At 31.9% G+C, this 18,233-nt stretch overlaps 3 protein-coding genes across 3 annotated transcripts; 2 read left to right on the top strand and 1 right to left on the bottom strand.

Annotated features, from left to right (window-relative positions):
• Nucleotides 1-4: 4 nt before the first annotated feature.
• On the top strand, nucleotides 5-4,880 carry LOAG_00697 (hypothetical protein; the record flags this gene model as incomplete). Its single annotated transcript, XM_003136237.1, has 12 exons — nucleotides 5-167; nucleotides 907-1,036; nucleotides 1,292-1,484; nucleotides 2,289-2,378; nucleotides 2,606-2,784; nucleotides 2,940-3,083; nucleotides 3,172-3,340; nucleotides 3,606-3,743; nucleotides 3,840-4,024; nucleotides 4,207-4,378; nucleotides 4,565-4,676; nucleotides 4,789-4,880. The coding sequence occupies 12 exons, from the start codon at nucleotides 5-7 to the stop codon at nucleotides 4,878-4,880; spliced, it is 1,767 nt and encodes a 588-aa protein (XP_003136285.1).
• Nucleotides 4,881-7,724: 2,844 nt separating this feature from the next.
• LOAG_00698 (hypothetical protein) lies at nucleotides 7,725-9,564 on the bottom strand (the record flags this gene model as incomplete). Its single annotated transcript, XM_003136238.1, has 5 exons — nucleotides 7,725-7,889; nucleotides 8,182-8,262; nucleotides 8,828-8,950; nucleotides 9,144-9,216; nucleotides 9,437-9,564. 5 exons carry the CDS (start codon nucleotides 9,562-9,564, stop codon nucleotides 7,725-7,727), a joined length of 570 nt encoding a protein of 189 aa, XP_003136286.1.
• Nucleotides 9,565-15,208: 5,644 nt separating this feature from the next.
• On the top strand, nucleotides 15,209-16,439 carry LOAG_00699 (cyclophilin-type peptidyl-prolyl cis-trans isomerase-15). The gene is made up of 4 exons (XM_020445521.1): nucleotides 15,209-15,339; nucleotides 15,488-15,629; nucleotides 15,708-15,865; nucleotides 15,964-16,439. The coding sequence occupies exons 1-4, from the start codon at nucleotides 15,220-15,222 to the stop codon at nucleotides 16,153-16,155; spliced, it is 612 nt and encodes a 203-aa protein (XP_020304030.1). The 5' UTR covers nucleotides 15,209-15,219; the 3' UTR covers nucleotides 16,156-16,439.
• Nucleotides 16,440-18,233: the final 1,794 nt, after the last annotated feature.

An 18,233-nucleotide genomic window follows, 5' to 3' on the forward strand; every position in this document is an offset into this window, starting at 1 on the left:
AAGGATGAGGTTGGCATGCCTATTAAGGTGTATCTTGGCGACGCGTTTGATTCCATGGATTTTCGGATCGCCACCACCATTAGCTCCCGAGATATTACAACCTTTATCCCTTATAGTACCACCACATTGCACAAAAACTGCTGTCATCAAATCAGTGCTTTCTCATGGTTAGTTTCAACACACTGCAAGCGTTTTTAAGATTATAAATGTAAAATTTAAGAAATGTTCACTTAATTGAAGTAAACATTAATTAGCTCATTATTCTTCCAAAAAAATACTCTTTAAAGGACAAAAAGCTTTTTATTTGTTTCAAATGTATGTTACTTTTTTAGAATAACGGAATAAGTTTCTCGAACTTTTCCAATTTTCTCTCTCAAATTAATTCTTAAACAAAACTTTTCAGTTTTGACATACAAATTGCTCTCATAGCTGGCATAAAACTTTAAATATTAAAGTAAGAAAAGAAAACAGTAAACTTCAAGTTTTTCTTAAAAGATCAAACCTTTGATTCATGCGAACATTTCAAATTATTACTGTCTGTGAACAATAAACAAGAATAATTAGTAAGAAAATCAGCATCGCTCGACGACTGAATCAAAAGGACTTTTTTTTTAAAAAAAAGTTTGTTGTAACGATAGATGACACTTTTGTTAGTTCAAAAAAATTTCCATAAAAACGCTAATTTATATTATGACGAGTCATTGAAAATTTTCAAATTAATTCTGAAAGTAAAATTGACAATTATAATTGGGATTATCAAAAATAATAATTAAGGATCAAATGACAGAAACGAATGATTGAATAATATGCATTGTAAATTCTTCCATTACTCATTTCTATTGGCTTTTTTTCTGCAGTTCTAAAAAATTTGTTTACTTCCAATTTAATAGAATGGACAAATTGCAGCATCCGGTGATAATCTCATCCGCACTATACAAATCAATATTCGCATTGGTCTTCAAAATACCGCTTGTTTCCGATTAGAAAATAACACCAATGAGAGGGATTCATTATTCATTGATGTCCTCAGTGCAAGGTATTCCATTTTAGCTGAATAAATTGCAAATATTAATCTAAAATAACTTCAGATGCTTTTTCTGTACCGCCGTTTTCTTTCCTTTTTTTCTTTAATTCAAAGTGAAACCAAAGTGATGTAGAATTAAAGAATGAAGTACAGAAACAGCCATTGGAAAACTAAAGTAAGCTTAAAAGAGTAACAAATAAGTAATTATTGATAATAAGTATTATTTTCTTCTGTTCTTATTCCAAATAAGTTAATTAATGATATCAGAAGTCAAGACCAAGGATGGTTACATACGTTGACATTATCACAACTAGAGCACCATCATCCAATTTCTCAGCAGTACGAATTTGCAATCCCAGAAGTAAGAACATCTTGTATTTGTGAGTGTGACGCTAATTCAGATATTTGCTCCGCCAGAACATATTCTTTTACCCATTGCGCCTACAGTAATACTACACAAGTTAGTTCAAAGTTATATCTCGTTTCTAGTTTTTTTTCTACTCTGAAGTTAATTTAATTATAAAAGTAGGACAAGAACGGGAAATTTTATTGACTACGATTGAATGAAGAATGAGAAAGTAAGAAATGCACGGTTGAAATTTCAAGATAACATTTAAAGCTGAGAAAATTCTTTGCTCCAAAGCTTACACACTTACAAAGTAATTAAATTGATTATCCAATATCTGTCTAAATTTAGCTCATTAAGGTAGGACAGATAGCTCATTCCTGAAGGAAGATTAAGAAGTTCGGCGTAATCTGAAGGTCTTTTGGCTTAGCCAAAGTAAGCAAATAGCTTTTTGAACAAAAGGATAACATGGAATAATTGAATTGGTTCGACAGTATTCAATTATGAACTGACCCAATTACGGAATACATGAGGCTATCAATGTATTAAAATTAAAAGCAAACGTGACAATACAGCCAAACGTCAAAGTTCATTATACTATGAGTAGTTACAGATGTACTATATTAGAGATAAAAAGCAAATATTTAGTAAAGTTTGCTCACAAATGAAAACAAGTAAATGTCTACGGATGAATCGAATAGACTGATAGATAAGGTTTGCTGAACAGAATAAAATTATTTCAATGTTATCGTGCATTTCCTATTAGCCAATGAATTTTACATAAGACCTTTAAATTTTATTCGAGATAACCTATATATATATATAAGCAGGGTGATTGTTTGTTACAGATTTATGACAGAACAATTTATTCTTATCATTAATATTACCACTAATTCACGAATTTAAAAGTATTTGCAGTCATTACAAGAAAATTGTTTTCGAACGTTTCATCCAAATCAAGCGGATACTGGATGTTTACCTGGCAGTCAGTCCAAGTTATGCTGCGAGGTAAAATTAACTCCCACTGGGATCATACATTTTAGAAGTAACTATTGAAGATAGAATTTTTTTTCTCTAATTGATTGAAGATGAATTTAAAATATTTATACATTATTTATAAGTTCCAATTACTGAAAAGTTTACTTATTTGGACAGATAACATCAACTGATATTTAAAGATGGGGAAAGATTCGAGGACAAATGTTATCCAATTTGGCAATTAATTTATTTTTAAGGTAAGTTTCACACCGTACCAAAACAAATCATACGTGGCAATGAAGTTAGAGCAACCAACGACATTTGTCACCTTCAAATATGTTGCATATGATTATACAGCTGGCCGATGGATTGAAAAGGATAAGAATACGATTCGAGTTGAAGTTGATGGTCAGACACAATGGCTGTTTTTGGACAGGTAATTTCTGAAAGTATTTTTTATTCCACAATAACTTACTTCTTGACAGTCATCCATCAGTAAAATCATTCATTTTCGGATTTACCTCTGAGACTTTGGGAAGGTCGAATGTCCTTTTACTGTTAAATTTCAGATTTTTACCAATCATAATTTAGATGGCGAAGGCTGGAATTAGGAGTAAGTGCAGGAGGTCGAGCTAGTCATCAGCTGGAAACTGGAATGTATTTTACAGCAATTAATCCTAATGGTGAAATGGGTGAATTACGACAACAAATTATTAATGAAATCAATGAAAACAAGTGCGTTTTATGTAATGACAAGTAACCTTTCTACCTTTCTATAGCTATGACAACTTGAATTTTTTTTTCTTTATAAATTAATTTTTAGTTTCGAAAAACTGGGATGGTTTCGTAAAGATGCATTGGGACATTTCACAGTACGAAATGGGAAGGTTAAAATACAAAGGATGCATTTGGCAAAGGTTGAAAATTGCAAAGACCAAAAATCGCAGAGTTTCCTCGATGCTCATCATTATGTGGATTACAATGATCCTCAGGTTTGCCATTTCTTACTTCAAATTAGGATGGATGTTGAATTTCATTAATTTTAAAAGCACGTTTATTTGAAATTTAAATTATCAACTGAATTTAGCAAGGAACTTTAATTGATTGAGCCTTAGATTAGATTTATTGAAATTCGATGGAAATGAGTTGTGGATCTAAAAAGTCCACCTGAATTTATTCGCTATCGTAACTGATTATAAATACAGCATAAAGCAATAGGCACATCACTATTACTTATCGGCTGAATATGCATTGCAGAATCCGGAACGTTTTGCGCTGGGAGCAGCTGTGGAACGAATCTATCCATGGATAGGAAGTGCTAGAATTTCTGAAGGATCTGGACGTCATGTTATGGTGACACATTCTGAGAGTACCAATGTAGGAGTTGCTCTACAGGTATCTCGATTCTTCAATCTCGTAAAACTTTTCGTCATCCAAAGATGATCTTTAAATTCAAATTGTTGTAATTAGAAGTAAAAACTCAAATTCTAGCTTCATGAAGACGCATACAGTTTGTCGTTCGTGCATGATTTTTCTAAAATGGACGATTTTTCGGGTACTGTAATTGTGGATTTCAAATCAAACCGTTTCTTTAATCTGACTGTTTACAATGCTACCGGTATTATACATGGTACCGTAAAGAAGACAACAGATAAAAGCAGCTCTGATGAATTTCAGTAAGTTTTTTGTGTAATATTTCAGAATAAATATGACAGAAAATTTTTTATGCAATAAGAATGAAGGTTGCTTGCACAGAAAGAATGGGACAAAGTTTTCAAATTACTTAATCGGAAAACGATAAGAAATGGTATAGTAGGAAAATTTCGCTTAGAAATTGATATTTATGTATTGATTTTAGCTTCACAACCTATATCGGTGATATACGAGGTACCAACAAAACTCTTATTGTACCCTTGCCCGCACTGATTGATGGTGGGGACCGCATGATTTGTCTTCATGCTGATAGTGATGGTTCCAGTGGACAAGAAGAAATCTGTAGAATAATTGTATTCAAAGAAGTTGCTCTCGAGGTAGTTCCAATTCTGATTATCTCGTTTATACTTTGCTCATAATCGTTGATAGTGATACGCTGATAGTTATTGATAGTTACAAGTTTATCACAATAATGCTGTGATACTCATGGAAGAAGTCATTATTTACAAATGCAATTATTTAGCATACGAAGGAGTGCACTGCTAAATGATAACTAATTGCAGATTAATTTGCTGGAAAACACTTGGAAGGAAATTGATGGTCATTGTCCAGAATGCAATAAATTAACTCTGGGAGGTTTTTTAAGCAATTTCAATCCTGTGAACTGGGCTAACGGTATTTCGTCCATTTCAAATTTCGTTATGATGATTACCGATGTTATTGTTTATATAATTTTATTGCTCATTATTTATTTCCTACTGACCAGGTGCTTAATACCATGTTGTAGATGTGCCTTCTGCTTTCCATCGGGTTCATCATGTTGCAGCTTTAGTTCACCAAGGTGTAAATCAAAGAACGCGCAACATCATTGAGGTGTAATGCAATTCAGCATCAAATTTTAGCATAGAAAAAACAATATTTTAAAGTTCTAAAATAATGGGATTGAAAAATTTTGTCTTCCATCTACTCTCTGAACATTTACTGAAATTCATATTTTTGAAAATAGGTTCGAAAACACTCGGCTTTCTCGCTCTAGGCTTATATTTAGAGTGATCATCCATATTTCATTCTCCGGCAATGATCGCAGATCAGGAAGAAGCCTCGAGTATAATTAGAATACATTTCATGTCAAGGGAATGTGTGAGTTCTATGATTAACACCTAACCTGCTGCGTGTTTAATGTGATATTAATTGCGGGTACTCATTATGTAACTGTTTCTTTTTAGTGTTCATTGTGCCGTTGTCATCTGTGATTATCCAAAGTGCCTAATTTCTCTTTTATGGTTGTGCCTTTACTGCCAAAGACATCTTCTTTACGTTTCTAAAAATTTTTCTCGCAAATGTTTAAAATAATGTGAATTATCTTTTATTGTTATTTAATTGAAAAAGTTGAGCCTAAAAAGTAATTAGTTTTCTATCCTTCCTTAATTCGTAACTGGACATTTTTTAAACTTCAAATCATGATAAAATCTCATAATAAGGACATTACTAATTGTTGTTCTTTTCATTTTTATGCAGTATGCAGCACTTTTTGTGTATGAAGCAAAGTTGACAACAATTCGACTGTTGTCATTACAATATTTCTTTCTAAGCATTAGAATAACAGAGACCTCAAATTCCAAACTGTTTGATTTCGGATATTCTTTAATCTCAAAAAATGTACATTTTCAGCGAGAAACTATAATTTGAACTTTTAAAACTACTGTAAAATGTCATATTGAGATTAGCAAAAGACCTTTCTACTTTTTGTCGTGTTGTGCGATGAAACTGCGGTCACACCAAGATCACACAATACCATTTCATCATACTGAAACACAAAAATAACAATATTTGTTCGCAAATGTATATACAATGACAAATTTTGTCATAAATGGATAATTTATTGGTATCGTTGATGACATTTATTCCATGGGATTAAACGATGGCAGCAATCCATTACTTTTTTATCGTATTATTTTAATTTCCATTGAATGATCATCAATTCCACACTTAACCCCATCATTTTTCCATGTTTCCAATTAACTTTTGACCTAAACAAACTCAACTTTCCGTTACGAAAGAAGGCAGAGTTTTTTAGTTATCAAAGATCAAAAAGACTTCATCATGTCAGAGCGAAATGAACTGAGGTATCATAGAAAATTATTCACTAAGCAATGGTTGTTAGTATCGTTCATAGAGTGATAGTTAAGGTGTAAAAGTGTGACATACTCCTAAATTAGCGCTCTCAAAAACATATGGAAATTGGGGACAAATCTATCTTTATTTCTGAAAGAGTAATGGCCCATTGTAAGGAAGGGAGGGAACTGATCGGTATTGAACAAAATCTGTCATCTCATTTTGAAATATCGTAATAATGTCTCTGTGCATAAATAAAATAATACAAATGAATGATGTAATAACAAAAGAATGAAAAAATAATATAAACGCGCAGCAATAAATGAAATACAAATTAAAGATTAGAATGGAAATGCTAAAATGAAATTAAATGAAACCGGAATGATTAAGAAAACTATGTTGGACTTGTTGGCCAATTAATGAGCGGAGCTAGAAGAAGTTTAGTTTGGCGGATTCTATGCAGAGCTTTTTACACAGTATATCTCAATCATTCCACTCTCATTTACTTTTTTTTTCCTTCTGAAATCTTTTCATATTTTTCACTTGCAAACAAATCGAAAAAGAATTGGCTAATCCAAAGTTTCAAACTTAACAGGCAACTTTTGCGCCGCTTTATTTAGTCTTCAATGAAGAAAGCCTGAAAGTATGCAATTAAGGAAAAGACTAACAGCGGTACTGTTAGTGTTCTGTTTATTAATATCGATATCAAACGTTAACTTGAACGGATTTTCACCACAAATAAAGTTCACATAATTTACATCTTTATTAATTAAAAAATCAAAGAATAAAAAAGATTTATTTTCTACAATTAATATTTCATGTTATCAATTTTGAAAGATTAATGGCATACATTGTTCACACAATCACAGTTACGCTATCAGGATAAAAATTTTCAGAAAGGACATTCTTTGTGACAACTTCAATGCATGAATGTTTAACATAAAATTTAAATCCCTTAACTTAAACAGTGATCGTTGTTTATTTCAAGTTATTATAAGAATCATAAAGAGAAGAGGGAAATTCCAATTCACTTTAATTCAGCGTGATAAAAGCTCTTAATTTAACTATGTGTCTTGAGAATTCGTCTTGAAAGGAGAGGATACCCATTAAATGGAAAAAATATGTAGGGGACTTTATGGAAATAAAGAACAAAATGTCGTAAATAGAAAAGAAATTTGAAGAGGGCTAAGCCTAAGCAAAACTTTCATACTTATCGGCCTTTAATTAAGCTTTGAATTTAAATTATACGATTCTGCACGAGAACGTAACGTCCATATTTAAAACTGGCTTTTTATTATTTTTTTTTTAAAAAAAGCTACTTTGAAATATATATTTTCCAAAAAACAAAATAATATGAATTAGATCTGAATTTAGCGAAAATTTTCCAACGCTTATACATGAAGACAATTGATATAATTATGAAAATGTTTGGTAAAGGTCTGCTTTCTTCCGTTTTTTTAAATCAACAATGTTCCTTTCAGATCATTCAAGGAACGGTATTCCGGAAAAGGTTCGATTTTGACTTGTAACATCAAAAAGATGAGTTGAAAAGAATAATGAATTGGATAACAAAATTTGACTTCTGATACAGATTTAGACAATAAATAATTATGCTTTCATGCGTCTACGACCGCTCAGTTCTTCCTGTACTCGCATTTTATATCCATCACGCATAAAGCTAACAAAAAAAGAAAAAAATTTTTCACAAATGGTCGCAATTTCTCGTTGTTCGCCTTCCAAATGCGCTTCAATGATAATATGAATCAAATTGCCCTGGAAAGTAAAAAAGAAAACACAATGTATTTCTTCTTCAATCTTTCAGTAATATTTCCAAAGAAAGCTAAATGATCGAATTTTTAATGATTAAGTAAAAAAGTAAATAAAAATGAAGGATTATGTAATGAAGTTAAAAAAAAAGAAAAAATAGGAATAATTTAATGAGTAAATTGGTGCTTTTGAAGTATAGCAATGCTCTCTCCCCCTCTCTCCCTTTCTCTCTCTCTCTCTCTCTTTCTCTCTCTCTCTTGTCAATACTTAGAACAGTTCAAAGTACACTAATTCTTACCAGAAAAATATCCCAGAAATTTGTATGAAAATTTTCAAGAAGTACATGCCTAGCACCAAGTTTGCGACTAGCTTCTGCCACCTAAACATTTGTCGATTAGTAAGGACAATGTGGAATTAGTAAAGACATAACTGGAATTAGTAAAAACAATGTAATAATTGGAATCAGCTTAGTTTTAATTATTTTTTATATATTTCAACTATTATCTATGCAAAATTTTTTTAATTTAATTTTAGTTATTATCTATATAAAATAAGTGAACTTCCTTGATTTTGTTAACATTTTGTTTAGTTATTTCCGGAGAGAAATATTCCTATCTCTTTTGGAAAATTTACAAATTGGTAATTAGTTTTCTTCCGGATAACCCAAAAATAGATTGCACAATTACAAAAATTCGGAATTTAAACTTATCATGTGTGACCTGCCTGCTAAATGGTCAGAGAAAATGTTTGTTCTCCCAGTAATCAAAAATAAAGATACTGAAAAAGTAGCTAAAGTGTTTCGAAAAGCTTAATGTGTCATCTTATTAGTATGTGAACTGTTACTTCTACACCCACGCATAAATATTGCTCTTTGCTCATAATGATTACCCTAAATTTAACATTTCGAATGTCATCACACAAAAAAGCTTCTGAAAGCAGGTTACTTTAATATCATCACAGCGAAATTCGATAATAAGTTTATCGACGAAATCTTCAATTAATGGCGATAACGAAACGAATCTTCCATTGGTTTCCGGATCTTCATCATCTCGTAAACCAGTTGCCTTCTAGAAAGTAAATGAGTGCATCCGTGCATTTTATCATAGACGAATAAGCAAATCGAATGATTTAGAAATTTATGGAACAAAGAGTATTACTATTTCGACCTTTTTCATCACCGACAAAATTCGTCCATTGCAGTTCTTTAGGCTATTTTGTATTTTGTATCTTTAAAATTTTAGAAAAAATGAGGAAACAGACTTTGACATTGACGCTCATTCGTGCTGATTTTATCCAAGCTCTTCGGAATAAATCAGGATTTTTTTCTTTCAATCTGAAATGAAATTTTCATAGAAAATGAAAAGAGATCGAATCGAAGTCTTGAAAGAATATGAAGTACTATTTGAGCTAAAATATGTCATTGCTATGATTGAAATCTGAAAAAAGCAAAGTCACCCTCCACTCTTTTTTGATAACTTTGCTTATATGATGAAAAAGGTTAATTTTTAAAGTTCGTTTTTTCTTCCTATTTTTTGAAATTTCAAAAAGTTTACTTGGGCCAATTGTCCACTAACAGCTTAATCTCTTCTTTTGTCAACGCGTCCACTTCTGGCAAAGTGCTGGTGACGAAAAGTGATAATAAGCTATTCCAAATAGTGCGGAAAATTGTATTAATACACATTTTTCTGTTTTTTTTTTTTTTTTACGTTAAGAAATCAATTCTTCTTTCACAATAAATTCAACACAAATTTCTAAATTTTCAATTTAAATTTAGATCAGAATTTAAAAAACTCGACGAACTTCAGGAAGGAATTATCTGAAAAATAAGATACTATTTCTTGGGATGCTTTTGATACCTGTTTTTTCTCAACTGATAGGCATTTCTCGAAATTACTTTGAATCAAATTAATAAGAAGTACTGGAAACCTAACTTGGAATGTCAGTAGTAGTATCACGACAAACCGTTTCAATTTTAACGCAAGATTTTCCAGAGTTAAAAAAAAGTGAGAATAGGCAAGAAGTGAGGAAAAGGAACGACGCAAATTTGAAGATTTTCATTTTCTCTTTCTTATCGTCTTTTTCCGGTTTCATATAATCGAATTTCTGATAAATCTTTAATAGCGAGAACTTCAAGAGAAGGAAACATTTATTTTATTACAACAATGAATGTTGACATATTTATTTATTCTTTATATTTTCAAATGAGAAAAAACACTTTCATTTCTGAACTGTTGCATTAGCATATATATCCTATAGAAATGAAATTCAGTAACAGTCGAAATTTGAAAATTTTCGTGCACTTTAATTAATTCCATGAATTTACTCATCTAAAGGTCATTTTTTCCTTGAACCTTTCGATCTAAATGCAATTTTAAGTGATTATGCTGATTCAGAATTTACCTCAACAAACCATTCATTATTTAAAAAGACAGTAAACCGCAGAAAAATTCAGAAACTTAATTCAAAACGTTGAAAAGGGAATGAATATAATAAACAAAACTGATGGACAAGTAGAGACGAGTAGTAATTGAAAAAATGGAAGTGCAAAGTAATTTCGAATTTCTCCTCAATTCCTCGGCGTGGATGTAATTTATTTTTGTTGACATTTGCACAAGGGGTCAGCTGGCAAGTTTCGATAAAAATGAAATAAATCCTCTAAACATTTATATTCTCTAAATCAGATTCTGCAGATAATTTTGCATTTGTAACCACAAGCTACTTCATCCGCTTAAGTTAATTTACTCTTTTAAACTTCTAATAATAGCAACGTGGCACATGAGCTTGATTAAGTGGATAGATTAGAATTCCCGTTATTTTAAATTCAAGCCAAGCATGCGATAATTTTTAAAAAAAAGTCAAACTCTTCATACCGTATGCCCTCACCTTATTAGCTAAAGAGATGATTAATTAAATATGCTTCAACGTGGTAATAATTTAAATATATTTGACAAGAGCAATGCAACTGGAGAAATGAATCATTGATCACAATCAACTCCTCAAGCCAAGAGTTTGGCATTCTACATACGTTATCATATACGTGTTCGATAGGTCTCTGTCTTCTTCCTAGTGAACTTTATGCCTTTTATTATATTTAGTCTTTTTGAAAAAAAAACAAAACAAAACAAAACAAAATTGCTTTCAACTTTCGACTTCTTGAAATACAAATTCGGATAACTTCTTCTTGAATTAAGAAATATTTTGGGACAGAAAAGAGCCCATATCATTGAATGTACTTCAAATATATTTCGGTTCTAACTGTAATCGAATCAGTCCATTTTAAAATTTTACTTCTTTGAAAAATTCCTAAATGAATCAGAAACACGATAGCAAAAAGGAAGAATACTGTTGGGTAAAATGAATTATAGTATCAATACTTTGAACTTAAATTAATAGTTGGAAGTAATGTATTGATTAGAATGTGCATTTTCTAGTAGTGTTTCCAATATTACTAATTCATATTAGACCTGGCTTCTGAGGATTTCCAATTTAGATAATATCTATTTTTTAATTTAAAGCGTTTCAACGAATAAAAAGCAATAGTATTATCAAAAATCTTATTGTTTGTCTTATCAAAAATTCTTACGAAGCGCAGAATAATTAAAGCGATTTCTAAGGTCTCAAAGCCTCAAATGATAAGCTGACACTAAAAAATAAATTTACTTTGATGGTCAACTAAATGACCACACGTATTTCGGAGGGGAAAAAAATTTAATTATATTCCACAGAGCAACAAATTTCTCTTCGAATCAGCTATGGTCCAGATGGTTAGTGCAAACGGTAACTATTATAAAATCTAGAAAAAGCTAAGTCTAAACATTTTTTTTTGGCAACGCTTTATTTATTTATTTAGACTAAATGAAAAAAAATTAAACTTTACTATTTTGGTGCAGATGGTCATAACAAATGAAACAACTGGGTAATAGATAAAGTAATTTTCAGAATTTCAATTTTTTTCAGTGCAATTGAAAATCAGTCTTAATTTTTTAACACATTGTTCTAGTGTTTCAGGGCATAATAATTCAGTTTTTGATTTAAGAATCGGTTCATTTCCAATACGAAGATCAAATTCGCTTTTCAAAACCAAATATTCCTGAAGCTTGATATGTTAGCCAGTAAGTTTAAGGAATATATAACAATAAAATTGCTAATCAATTTGGGTTAATAATTCAAAGCGATGACCGATAAATTTAAAAGCGAAAGCGGACCGGACTGAAGATTAAACCTATCAAAAATACTACTATTCATTATTATACAGCCTTGATTATCATCACATATGTAATATTTTGAACAACGAACACATATCGAAATAACAGCCTGTGAGAGATTAATTTGCTTCATTTGCCATTTCAACAATTTTTTCAGTTATTCCCCTGAATTGTTATAAAATAAAGAATGAATTCAGGATTATAGCAAAGTAAAACTTAAATCTGGTATGTTAGCGTTTGAAATATTAAGCGTAGTGCATGGAGGAAGGTGAATGTTTGCGAAACTTCGAAAAGTTTGATTCGTTACATTCGAACATCCCAGATTTCTTTGGTCTGCTTAGATTCAGTATCAGGTTGAGTAACTAAACTACTTATGGATTAATTTATTAATGCAATCAAGGAAATCTGACAAGGCAAAATGTTCAGAACGAGTGGACCATCCAAGCAAAAAGTGACGAACATCCAGCACAGAAACCGTTTTTAGCAGTTTTTCTTTTCTTTTGCTTTTCTCATTTGCATACTAAGTGGAAATGAGACTGACTGGTTGTTTCGTCGGATAGCATACAATTTAAACTTTTCATCTAATAATTCAATTTGACTTAATTCCATCAAAAAAAAAAAATGATTTCAAAAAAGTTTTCTACCACTTGTTCTTATCCAACAATCAAATTCCAAAATGTCAAACTCAGGGAGGGGAAGTTGACGTCATGATGGCTTAGCGGCACAATTTCGTAGTAGTAGTTGGTGACGTCAAGCTCGGCGACGAAGTATGGAAGTTCAGTGATGAGTGCTTTTAACCACCAAGATCTCTGAGTGTAGTCGTGATTTGAATTTGATAACGTGCATCACCATCTGAGGACTTCTGGAAACCCTTTTATGAAAACTGGAAGTTGGATTCAGAAGTTAGAAGAATTCAGATTCTGAAATTTTAGAGGAAAATGTTATTTTCAAACTGAATTCGAAATATAATGCCGTTGTGTCATATTAGTAATTATTTCTAACTTTCGTTAACTTTCGAATTAGTGGTTGAAATCTTTTCGTCCTATGCAAGTCAAATAAAAAGAGAGACAGAGAGACAAAGAGAGATGACAGAAAGGGTTCTAATTTGTGTAACTTCATTACAACAATTTCCATTATTTTCAACTCATTGTTTCACATCCATTTAACATTTCGTAAGAGCAGTGGCTAGATTCACGAACTCATTAACTAATTAACCATCCAACCACATCTTCATCTACGTAACGTGAAATTATGGCATTGAGTGGCGTGACATTCTTTCACGTCTTTTGATTTTTCCTGGAAATGGAAAATAAAATATTGGCTAAAGAATTAATTGGTGGAAGTTGGAGTCAGACACCCCACCTCCATCACTGACTAAATATTTCACAGGAAATCACAAACTTCCATAGACACATACACATAATATATATATATATATCCATACATACATACATACATACATAACGTGCATACATACATACATACATACGTACATACATACGTACATACATACATACATACATACGTGCATACATACATACATAGATACATACATGCATACATACAATCATAAGGCATTGCATTTTCTGTGGTTTTCAAAATTGGTGGAATCTACCTTCTCCCTGTGTGATTTTATTTCCCTTTTCTGGTTCCATTTTCCAGTTCAAACAATTTCAGTTTATTACAAATAGCCAACTACAATTTAATTGGACCCTTTTCAGATATAAAATCAACCAGTGATCAGTGATTGTTGTATAATTTGCATTGTTTTAATCATTTGATATTTCTATGTACCGATTTCTTGGCTTGGGCCAGAACGTAGCCTTAGCTCTATTTAAGCTAGTTAGAGAATTTATAACTTCAATCCTTCCAAATATTCTCAAGGTTTATTGGAAAAATATCGAGCAGAGTGTAGTCGTCTCTCTATCGAACCGATGGAGCGGTCACAGTGTCACCGTTTCTATGCGCTTTCTCGGCCCTGTATCTGTGTGTTTGTGTGGGTATGTACCTATGTGGGTGTGGATGTGGGTGTGTGCGTGTGGGTATCTTCCTTCTCAGTTCTTAATGAACTGTAGGAACCGGAAGATGAAGGAATGTTGGTGTGCTGTCAGATCGATTCATCTGTTATATCTTCCTATACTTACGGTTTGACCCATGACAGGAAAGTTCTTGACCCTTCACTCAACCTTAGTGAGTAGCCTTTGTTCTCTTTCAAAACTTTCATTTTCAAAAATGAAAAAAATCAACAGCGCCGCAATGTTGCATTCCCTACACAGCTTACATTTCTCTCTCGTGCTTCGATGTAATTACCAATGGTTACTCTTTTATTCTTTGGTTCGCATTACCAAATTGCATGCATGCAACTTTCACATGCATAAAACTTTCGCGTGCATGTAGCTGTCGCATGGCCTCCACTTCTTATTGATGGACAGCCGTTATCATAAATGAAGTGCTACTCTCTAAATATCTCGAGTCTTAAATTATGGAAAGTGATTTTCTTTTGTTTAAATCTTGAATAACTCGAACTTTTTTTTGTAATTTTCGATTTAGAATTTCCATTATTTTTTCTAATCAGCAAAAGAGCCTATATTCATCGGTGGTAAAAGCGGAAAATAAACCTCGAAACGGTCGTTCCGGAGTAATGAATATTGTCAGGTTTGTTCCGAAAGGACTCTATCTAAGCACCCTTGCTAGATTTGTATGTGATATTACTGCATCTAGTAAATCTACTCCTAAATTCATTACATCTGATAACTTAACCAAAGATTTTGCCCTTATCACTGAAGAGACATGTCGAGCGGATTGGTATTCTCAGTTTCTTAAGGTAGTTAGAATTAATGAAAAATGACAAATCCCGGAAACAGGAGGGAACATTTAGTTAGAAACTTCGCACTGGAACATTGTCGAAAATGCAAAAACTGTTATATTTCTATTTTGTAGATTTTAATTTCAGTCTTACAGTTCCATACCATTTCAGTGTCATTATTTGTGTTATATTACAATATATGTGTTATATTTGCTCCATTATATATTAATTCAAATGGACAGAAATATTTCATTTCAGATTTCGACGAGATTTGTTAATGCTTCCCACTGCAATATTAACTCTTTATCAAATCATTTCAGAAATTATGGACTTCATTCTGAGGACAGCCACCATATTTGTCATTTTTTATAGCTCTTGCAATGCCAAGGAAACGGTAACAGTTACTAAAAAAGTTTATTTCGATATTGCTATCGGTGGTGAAAAGGTTCGTACTTGCGAATATGCTACTGCAATTACTTATGCTAATTAATAAACTTTCTGGTCAGGAGAAGTTTTATACTAGACTAGTACATCCGTATGCATACATTTTTTACAGTTTTTCGAAGTTTTTTCAAAAATTACCAAAAATTTAGGTTGGAAGAATAGAAATAGGTCTGTTTGGTAATGACGTGCCGAAAACAACAGAAAACTTCCGCGCACTAGCTACTGGCGAAAAGGGTTTCGGTTATAAAGGGTCCAAATTTCATCGTGTAATCAAAGATTTCATGATACAAGGTTAATTTTTCGCTTTGCTTTTCTAGGATTTAACTAGAAATAGATAAAAAAATCGTTATCCAGAATTTTTTAATTTAGGTGGTGATTTTACGAGAGGAGATGGGACTGGTGGCAAAAGTATATACGGTGATCGTTTTGATGATGAAAACTTTAAATTGAAGCATTACGGTGCTGGTTGGTTGAGTATGGCTAATGCAGGAAAAGACACCAATGGATCGCAGTTCTTCATAACTACGGTTAATTTACAAGAGAGCATTTGTAACGATCGCAGCTCAAATTTCATTCTCATTCAGGTGATAAATTGGAAATATTATAGTAATTAGCATAATTTCAGGTGCAAACAACATGGCTAGATGGTCGTCATGTTGTGTTTGGAAAAGTTCTAGGAGGTATGGATGTTGTTAGAAAAATTGAACATACTGCAACGCATCCAGGGGATCGTCCGCAACAAGATGTTGAAATTATAGACTGTGGCGAATTGCCTTTAGCTACTCCGTTTGATACACTCAAAGAAGCTGTGGCATGAAAAATAAGCTGAAAATTGTAAATCTTGTTTAGAGTGCCGAGTTCATATTACTGCGGAAGTTGATGCGAGGAGGGGCGGGATTTATTTTTTTAATTGATTTGATTTAAAAGGAAAAATCTTAATTTTTAGGAAATTTTATCAACGTATTAGCATGAATTTCACTGTTGTCTGGCTCATTTTGTTATTGACTACTTACTAGATATATTTATTGAAGAGGAATTAATCTCTTTCGAATAATGAAGTGGAAACAAATTAGTTTAATGAATTTCGAAATCTATGAGCAGTTTTGTATTTTGATGAATTTCGCTGTTGTATTAGTGAAGTCCATTAAAGGACATACTGATTACGAAAATGATAAAATATACTGTTGTTAATAAAATAATTTATTTTAGTATTGCAGTCTACTAACAGCAAGAAGTTATGATAATGTTATGGTAATTTTTATTATTTGAAAGTCGAAGGTTCCCGTCTTAGTTTTAAATTCCAAATCTCGAAAAATCTGCATGAGTTCGTGTTGGAAAGTATCACACTGGGAATGCTGTAAAATTGGAATGTTACTTTCGAAAAAGACTATGAGTTGTAATTTGTTACATCTATAAGATGCATTGAAAAGAAAGAAGAATTCGTCCTTTTTGATGTTAGCATAATATAATTAGATATATTAAGGGACCATGATAATTTACCGAAACTGCTTTGACAGATGGGTTTGTTGGCCTTGATCAACTAACTATCAATTCCTTCATTTTCCTTTTTACTTGAGTGATTGATAAATACATTATTATGCTCAAACGGCTCTCTCAATTTCCCATATTCCTTAAAAATACAGTAATTACTGTTCGAAAATGGTTTAAGCTTTTATACGCGAATGTCACATTTTTGAAGAACAGTTATGAGCTCCCATCATTATTTTTGGCAATTTTGAAATTCCACTTGAAAATTGAAATTAACTCTTTTTAAGGAAGCCGAAAATAGGTCCGTTCAAAGTCAAAATTGCCATTTTGATATCACTCACAATCAGTCATGTTCCCGAGGATTTATTAAGGAACATTTCTTATGAAGTTCTTACATTCATAATCAAACTAACTGATCAAAAATTGTAAGGGTATGATACAGCTTGCAAATAATGAATTAATTGGCACTGAATAGCAGTAGAAATGACTGGTGATACTAAGTGATAAAAATTGATTAGAAAATGATAATAAAAAATGATATAAAATAATGTCGAAGGAAACGTTTTCGGTTCAAACCACCTTGGCAAGCGAAGAGTGAAAGTTGCTGAGTAAGGTATTTCAAGACAAACCTATAAATTTTAAAATTTTAATGACCTCAGTTAAAATACAGTTTGAGCATATAAACATATTTCATGGAAGACACTAAAAACATGATGACTTTCTTTTCATAGTTTTTATCTGACGTAGGTGGAGTTTTACTGATCTCGAACTGTCCCAATAATGGTGATAGAGTTTGATAGAGTCAATATAAGACATCTTTTGGTTTTTAAATCAAGAAAATTTAAATATTATGAAATTTGGGGTGGTCAAAGGAAATCTCGAAATCTGAGGTTATTGAGGAACGCTGCCTACTAAAAACTGTCCATTGAATACTTCCATTTAGGAAAATTTTCCTAAAATTTTAGTGCAGATTGGATAACTGACGACGGTAAAACATGCGAAGGGAATTTGCCGTGAATATTTTTAAAGGTAAAAAATTTTCAACGTCAGCACTTTGTGCTGACTAGTTATTTGAATATGACAAGTGCAATGGATATATATATATATATATATATATATGGAACAGCTCCTTTTCTTCAACTGTATCACTCTCTCTCGCTTTTTCTGCATAGAACCTCAAGTAACTTTTGGGTTTTATAAAATTTCTAAAATGCAGTAACATACAGATCATTAAATATTTTGCAGTGTGCGTACACCTTGTCAAAGCTTATATTGTAAATTGATTGCATAACTGGAATCATTCCATATATTTTCTTACGGTTTAATATTTCTAAAAGTTGATTGAATCTCCTGGACTTGTTAGCCAAAACTAAAAAGCACAGAGGAGGAGGAAATATTGAATAAATC

The sequence above is a fragment of the Loa loa genome (genome assembly GCF_000183805.2).
Source record: "Loa loa unplaced genomic scaffold supercont3.10, whole genome shotgun sequence".
NCBI lineage: Eukaryota > Metazoa > Nematoda > Chromadorea > Rhabditida > Onchocercidae > Loa > Loa loa.